The following is an 8,491-nucleotide window of genomic DNA, read 5'->3' on the forward strand; positions in this document are numbered from 1 at the left end:
TTTTCCATCTTTGTTTAGGTGCAGTAGGCCTACAAAGGATTTAAGGGGTATTGGTTCTGTAAAGGGGAGAACTTTAAACATGACCTTAATGTCTTCCATGTCACCGTGACTAGGCAGTGCATGTGCCAACAACTATTCCAAAAAACACAGCAATGCCACAGTACTCTAATACACACAGTGGGAATATGTCACAATTGGGATTAAAAACAAAAATGAAGAATCTGAATTTTCATAAGAATCAAACTTTAATTCCAACACAAGCCAACTCTAATTAAATTAAGTACAATCAAATATATTTACAGAGAGCGTCTCGGGTTCAGTCATTGTGGGTCAACATGGCAAAATAGAAGATGGGCGTTGTTCGCTGAACTGCACCCCCACCTGTGATGAAATGACTTGTCCAAAATCACAGTGACAGAATGCCATGGATGAAACACTGTATACTTTTCTTAAAACTGAGTTATCTATGTCTTTTTAAAAAAAAGAGACATGACAACAACATTGTGGCCACATCTAATCATTTTCACAAATGGGAATTACTCGATAGGATCCCTTTTTTCCCCCCCTCAGAAATAATAATTGTCCAAAAAGCACAATAAAATCGTTTTCATTGGGTCCTACTGTGGGTTTACAACATTTGCTTTCACCAGAGAAAACAAAACTCAGATGTTTCTTTTGAAGGAATTTCTGATCATTTTGGACACACGAGTCATTCTGCTGAGGGGGTCATTGTGGTAGCTGGCGCCCTGCTAACGCCAGGCTCTCTGTCAGCATCGTGACCAAAGCACCATTGGACATTTAATTAGAATGTGCTGATCAGACAGGTTAAAGGTTGGCGGAATATCGATCTCGGTTCTCATAATCACTGTAGGCAAACTTGGCGTCCTTGTTGTCGTGTGGAATCCGACCAAAGGGTGCATGGTCATTGAAGCAGGTGGGAAAGACCTCATCCACCACTTTCTCTGCCTCTTCTCTGGTGATCTTCCTGACAGCCAGGATAGAACGCAAGGCACGTCCCCGGACACACTCCTGGCAAACCAGGGGGAAACCAAGAACCAGTGAGCCAAACAGTACAGTGATGGATGGCCTTTAATTAAAGGAACACGCCAACATTATGCGAAATGCGCTTGCCTTCTTCTCCAGAGTCAGACAAGAGTTTCTTCTCGGTGCGTTCAATAGAAAGCTATCCGGCTGCAAGCTAGCCTATAGGTAGCTAGCGGATACGGACCACAAGCAATTTGTTTGTGCTAAGGTTTGATTGATTGATTGAAAACTTTATTAACAGATTGCAGAATGGGTACAATACAGCTCAATACAAACAACTGCTAAGAGGATGAAGACCAGAAAAAGACTTTCATCTTGTTTACATAAGGGTCCTCCATTTTCAATTCATCAAGACATTAACATACAAGACATACAAAAAAGGTAGGCTAGTTTGCATCCGGATAGCTTTCTACTGAACACACGGAAATTACTAAATGTTTTTGTCTGACTCTGGAGTCGATGGTAAGTGCATTTCCCATAATGTTGTGTTCCTTTAAGGTCTAAAGCACCAAACCGGTCTGATTATTTGGCCGCTATCTCCACCTTCATTAGGCCGGATACACATTCTGCTATTGAGGAAACATTTGCATCCATCCATCTCTGGTTAGGTACAGTATATGGATGAAGCCTCTTTTCCATCGCTTTGGTCTCCTGAGGCTCGCTGAATTTAACATTCATCAAAACGCATCAATTATGTATCAAGTTGTCAACAACATGAATCACAGACTGTCTGAGCTTGTCCCAGTCTGCCAACCACTGCACATCCACAACACAAGAAACAAGCATCTTATATCTGGCAAGAGGAGAAGGCTAAATTGTGCTAGCCTAAGCATAGCATGCAGGGGTCCACAGATCTGGAACAAGCTTGATGAAAATCTAAAAATGACTAATACCTTTAAAAAAATCACTGAAAGAGGAACTGATAAAATCATATCTCTAATTAAAATTATAACTTAGGAATAAAATTGTCTGTATTATGTATCTCTGTTATATGTCAGTTAGTAGGTAGGTGTGTAAACCTACCCACGTTGTATTTTTTTGTTTTGTTTTTGTTTGTTTGTTTTTGTTTATTTGTTATTGTTTTGTTTGTTCATATTCTGTTTGTATCTGTGTTCAGGCTCCCTCCAAAAGCTTTAAATAGCTTCTTGGGAGACCTGGCACATGCACACATTTTGCGACATGTTATCACATGAGGATACTCGCATGTAAAATGTATTGTGTGTGTGTGAATAAAAAATTAATTCAAAATTCATTCATTCACTTTTTCACTGCCAATAACCCACTCTGAATGCTAAACCTTTTAAGTATGGGCTAATACAGTGTACTGATGCAATCACTTACTGTTACTGAACAGTATAGACTTCCACCAGTATAGACTTCCACCAATCATTCATTAGAAAAGAAGGATCGAGGTAAAAAGCCATTTTTCTACATCAGAGAAATCCATTTAGTCACTTTGCTTTGATAATCGACGTGTTACATACGGCTCTTGATATTGGTAATGGGGAGATTCTCCAATGTCGATATCCCATTTTAATCTGGTATCAGCCTGATGGGTGATATTGGTATTGATTGAACACTTTATTAACAGATTGCAGAATGGGTACAATACAGTACAGCTCAATAAAAGGCGCTAAAAACAAAATTACAAACATCTCAAAACAAACTGGTCAGACTACTGCTTGACCTTACTCCTAGAACCCACCTCACCCCTGCCCACTTTGACAACCTAGGATGGCTTAGAGTAGACGACAGAGTACAGCAACTTGCAATGGGCCTGGTCTACAAGATACACTACACGACCAAGGTACCCATGTACATGACAAAATACTTCCCAAAGGTAAGTGAATACCACGATCACAACACCAGAGGGAGCTCCACAAATCATGTTAAACCCAGATTCGGCTCAAACAAGGGACTAAACACGTTTCGCAATTATGCCACATCAATGTGGAACGCCCTACCCAAAGCTGTAAAGGAATGTGAATCACTACCCACTTTCAAAAACACTCAAAAAACACCTAAGGGAGACTGCAACTCGAAACTGGCCCCTGTAAATGTCCGAACACAACCCCCTTCAATGTACAGTAAATTACCAAGTATGGTCTTGTCAATAATCCAATGTACAGTTTTGTTTGTACAGTTGTACAGTGTCCCCCACCCACCCCTCCTACCCAACCCCCCCCCCCCCCACTCCTACCCAACCCCCCCCCCACCTCCAATGTACAGTCCCCCCCCACCCCCACCTACCCAATCCAATGTACAGTTTCTACGTCAAATGTATATACTCTTTTTTTCTGGACTCTTTTTGCATCACAAACAGTACTGTAATTGTCATAAATGTATAGATGTAGCAGTACTGTCTATCTGTATGTCATGTATGTCATATATGTTACGATGAATTGAAAATGGGGGACCCTGATGTAAACAAGACGAAAGTCTTTCTCTGGTCTGCATCCCCTTAACAATTGTATGTATTGAGCTGTACTGTACTGTACCCATTCTGCAATCTGTTAATAAAGTTTTCAATCAATCAATCAATCAATACAACAACTGCTAAGAGGATGAAGACCAGAAAAAAAACGTGTTGTCATAAGGGTCCTCCATTTTCAATTCATCAAAACATTTAAGAGACATACAAATATACAGTACTATGGAAGCAATAAATAGCGTATAAATGTGCGTCTCTTTAGTTGAGTGAACACTGCTACTAAGAATATTTGTACAGGGGAGCTCCAGTAGCTCACCGCGTACCTCGAACGCTATTTCGGCGTCGGGGACAACCGTGCGCGTCACGGATCTGGGGTACACGAGTTCGACTCCCGGACTCGCCGTATTTTCTCAGAGTGTCTTTCCCCGATCTATACCCCATTCAACCTGTCTCTGTCGGTCATACTTGACCAGAAAAAGCGATAAACGTTAAAAGAAACCAGCTGACTGGTCAAAGTTTAAAAAAATATATATATATATATTTGTACGGCTGGCAGATTTATCTCCCCACAGTTACCTGATGGTGCTTTTTCAGGCCAAAATGGAATCTGGACAGTTCATTTCTGAATGAGCAGTCCCCACTAAGATTAGCCGCTCGAATCTGAAAAGATTAAAATAAATATAAATAAATACAACAACATTTAAATACTTTACAGAACATACTGTAGGAACACAGATGAGTGTACAACGTTGAACACATTAAGGCTCACCTCTGAGCAGGCCAGATGTTTGTAGCTGTTGAACCAGTCTACATCTGCCCGGCAATGATCAAAGGCGTGTACGAGCTCGTGTGTAACCACTCTGTTCATGTGGGACTGTTGGTGAATATTGTTCTGACACAAAACAATCTGAAATCAAAGAACATGCCATTAGCTTAACATTATACCATAAATCATACTATAAGTTGCCAGACAGAGGTTTTCTTATATCAAATAAGATAAGATATTCCTTTATTGATCCCTTTGTGGAAATTCAGGCATCATAGCAGCATGGGGGAGGGGAGGTACAGGTATGGACAGGGTAATAGTAGACATACATAAATATAGGCAGTATAATTAGATCTGAATATAAAAACATGAGAATAAATAGTGTAAACAATATAATTAAGTACATATAAGAATATGAGAAAAATAAACAGTGTAAACAAAGGTGCAGATGAGGGTCTGTTTGCCCTATCGGTTATATTAGGCCTACTATACGTTACAATCGGTTATATTAGGCCTACTATACGTTACAATAAATATAGGCAATAAAAAATTTGAATCTGAATTATTGTATATATACTATGAGTAAGAGTAAAGTAAACCGTATACACGAAGGTACCCCAACTGGCATGATTATGTCATACGTACGTACAAATGACAGAACTGGGATTTTATTTGGCAAAATACTTTAAAAAGGGAACACCCCAACATTATGGGAAATGCACTTACCATCTTCTCCAGAGTCAGACAAGAAGATGAGATACCATAGAATAGAAATCCTTACTAATTCAGAGGGAAATTCTGCACTTATCGCTCACATTGAACAACAATAAACATTAAGTAGTCAATAGGACTAAAATAGGAATAAGAATATAATAGTATTAAAAATAAGAATAAAATAGAACAAAGAATTAAATACGGTGCAGGATCTACATTCTGGTATGTATATACATTCTAAAATCTTAAATATACAACTATCCAGCCAGAAATATACAGTAAAATGTACAGTAATAAGTGTGAAAATGTAAAGTGAAAAGTGTCCAGGAGGATTTTGAGAAGTGTAAAAAAAAACATGCAAGTGTCCAGGAAGATTTCGGGAGAGGTGTTTTTGGCCTACAAGCTACAACTAGGCTAGCTGATCTGTATGCGTTTCCATTCATTTGTGCTAATGAGGAAATTGGTATCAATCTTCTTGTCCGACTCTGGAGAAGACAGTAAGCTCATTTCCCATAATGCTGGCGTGTTGCTTTAACAAGTCTACCAAAATATCTTCCTTACTTGAGATGTGGTGGCATCAAAGCCACCACTGACAGTCCCATCGCAGTCCTCACAGGAAAAATGTCGGTCTTTGACGACTGTGCTGTGTCAATAAAAGGATACATAGCATGTCAAAAACCACAACTTTGCCGTGTTGCAGATAATGCGTCTAAAACGTACCGTTTCAAATTCAAGAACTATCGAGCCAATGTTCATACGTGCTTCAGTCAAGTTTCGAATGAGAGGGCTTTGGTGCTCAACAGCAGAGGACAGTACATAGAAGCAAGACTTTCCACCCGAGCACTTCAGAATTGACTATCCAAAGTAAAACACTCATGAAGCCTGCACATTTATTGCAGAGGGGAAGCGTCAGTCAACCCCAGGCTTGCGTTGGTGATTTCAAAACTGGTTGCACGGTGTTTGCATGACGCCAACGTGCACGCGCGCTCCCGCGCATGCGCATAAATGTTCCCTCACGTACGCACAGACTAAAGACAATGCCTAATTGCCTCTACGAATGGAATGTAACATTTCATTCACAAGTTGTGTGTGAATGTATCAGAACGTATTTGAACACACCTGACGACCTGATCTATTGATATGCAAAGTAGCCAGGTGGGTACTTAGCGAGTTGGCGCATCAGTCGAGTGCAGCGCATTCCTGTGTGCACGTGCGTGCACATCCGTGCATGTGCGTGCTTCTGCTCAGAGAGCAAGGTTGCACGGCGTGCAACCCCAGTCCCATGAGCAACGCACCTCTGGTCACCCCACCTGCAATAAATGTGCAGACGTTATGAGTGCTCCAGTGTTCCACTTTGAGTAGTCTATTCTGAAGTGTCCAGGTATGAAAATGGAGGTAACTCTCCTCTACTAACATCATTCACATGGTCGGCTTGGATGCAGCCAACAAACACACACACAACCAACAAGCTTAGGCTAAGCTAGAGGGAGACAGACAACCTGTCTGAAAAGTTTTTCAAGTCACCTGACATTAGTTACATTGAAGACAGCGCTTAACCGGAAATGTTTTTGTTAGCAAGGCTTTAGCAAAAAATGCATGCGTTTGTGAAATACAGAGCATACGACATAAATGAGACTTGGATTATACTGCAGGAGTTGTGAGAGAGTTTGTAAACGGATGTTTTGATATAGTTTTGCTATCGTTAAATCAAATCGCCATTAACTTGAATTCATCAAGTATTTCTACTGTTTCTACGTTCTACCCCAATTTAGACTCTAGGGTATTGATTGATTGATTGATTGATTGAAAAGTTTATTAACAGATTGCAGAATGGGTACAGTACAGCTCAATACACACAATTGTTAAGGGGATGCAGACCAGAGAAAGACTTTCGTCTTGTTTACATCAGGGTCCCCCATTTTCAATTAATCGTATGGAGATATTGAACTGCTGTCTAACTCTATGATACTTTCAGATCTTACAGAAGAAGAATACTTACCATCCTGAACTTTTCATGGCTACAAGGAGTAGTTTTGCATATGGACCTAAAGGGTTACAAATAACAAATGCATTAACGTAATGCCAGCTCATTAGATCAGCAGGCCTTAAGTGACTTACTAACGTTAACAACGTTGGCATTATGACAGCACGAGTAGCATAGCGGCAGACAGGGTTTAAGCAGTAACTGAGCTCATTGATTGATTGATTGATTGAAAAGTTTATTAACAGATTGCAGAATGGGTACAGTACAGTACAGTACAGCTCAATACATACAATTGTTAAGAGGATGCAGACCAGAGAAAGACTTTAGTCTTGTTTACATCAGGGTCCCCCATTTTCAATTCATCATAACATTTATGACATACATCACATACAGATAGACAGTACTGCTACATCTATACATCTATGACATATCAGATTTGCAAATACAGTACTGTTTGTGATACAAAAAGAGTCCAGAAAAGAGAGTATATACATTTGACGTAGAAACTGTACACTGATAGTGCACAGGCAATGGCATACATATTTCAAAGAAAGGCACGACATTACAGCTAAACTAGCTGGCTAACGTGGCTACTTACTGCTGTCCACAGCTAACTGCAACATGACCTGACACTTGTGATGAAAAGAAAACAGGCTTTCCCCAATAGACCCTTTCTTGTACTTCCTCGCTTTCCTATCCGGGAATAAGTTGTATCCATAGTCTTCTTCTTGTTGTTTAGTCTGATCCATTTCATGGAGTTTGTCAGACTATAAAATGTTAAACTTGCATGGATGTGTGGCGCTGGTTAGCTAACTGCCAGCTAGCGTTAGCAAGAGAGAGGTCATTTTCTGTTGTGCGCGTCACTTCTTCTTCTTCTTCAATGGGTTTAATGGCAGATCGCGACCACAAAAGGCGCATACCGCCACCTACTGTACAATCCATTTTACAATGTCTTCTTCTTCTTCTTCTTTTTTTGCACGTCACGTGACACCCCTGTTGGTCATGTAACAACATATTTTTGAAGAGGCATTTCACTCAACCTGCAAAGAAGGGAGACACATTTAAGCACATTTAAGTTAAAAAAAAACATTGTTTTGCCCTCCAAAGTAACATTTGTATGATCAAGTTTTTTTTATTGCTGTGTTTGAACAATTATAGACAACTTTGAAAACAGTTCACACATGTTTTAGTGCTTTAGTAAGCTACACCATGAGTCTATACAGTTAGCATGATGCTAGCTCAAAACAGCTGGTGGATGCATTTCTTTCAAAATGGTATAGGCTTGGGGTGATTTGTGCCAAAGGGCCTGGGTTAAGTTGTGCCAGATGTTCTGTTAGTTAAGTTGCCCCAACTTATAATTATTAACTATATATATATTACTTTATTGTATTTTATTGTTATTGTACATTGTATTCTTACATTTGATCACTAAAACTATGTGATATTCTTAATTTTAGACCAAAATCCATCATGCCACGCACAAACGGAAGACAGACAGGGTTTCAACTCCTCTTGAGAAGTTGGAAAGAGTGAAAGAAGTGCAACATGGGAA

The 8,491-nt window shown here is 39.8% G+C and overlaps 1 protein-coding gene across 1 annotated transcript; it reads right to left on the reverse strand.

Moving 5' to 3' along the window:
- Window positions 1-257: 257 nt before the first annotated feature.
- Window positions 258-7,803, reverse strand: LOC311247661 (mitochondrial inner membrane protease ATP23 homolog). The gene is made up of 6 exons (XM_084338673.1): window positions 7,538-7,803; window positions 6,955-7,000; window positions 5,517-5,598; window positions 4,245-4,382; window positions 4,052-4,135; window positions 258-1,029 (listed from the first exon to the last, which is right to left on the reverse strand). Exons 1-6 carry the CDS (start codon window positions 7,686-7,688, stop codon window positions 826-828), a joined length of 705 nt encoding a protein of 234 aa, XP_084194799.1. The 5' UTR covers window positions 7,689-7,803; the 3' UTR covers window positions 258-825.
- Window positions 7,804-8,491: the final 688 nt, after the last annotated feature.

Source organism: Notolepis coatsorum (assembly GCF_963971535.1).
Source record: "Notolepis coatsorum genome assembly, contig: SCAFFOLD_302, whole genome shotgun sequence".
NCBI lineage: Eukaryota > Metazoa > Chordata > Actinopteri > Aulopiformes > Paralepididae > Notolepis > Notolepis coatsorum.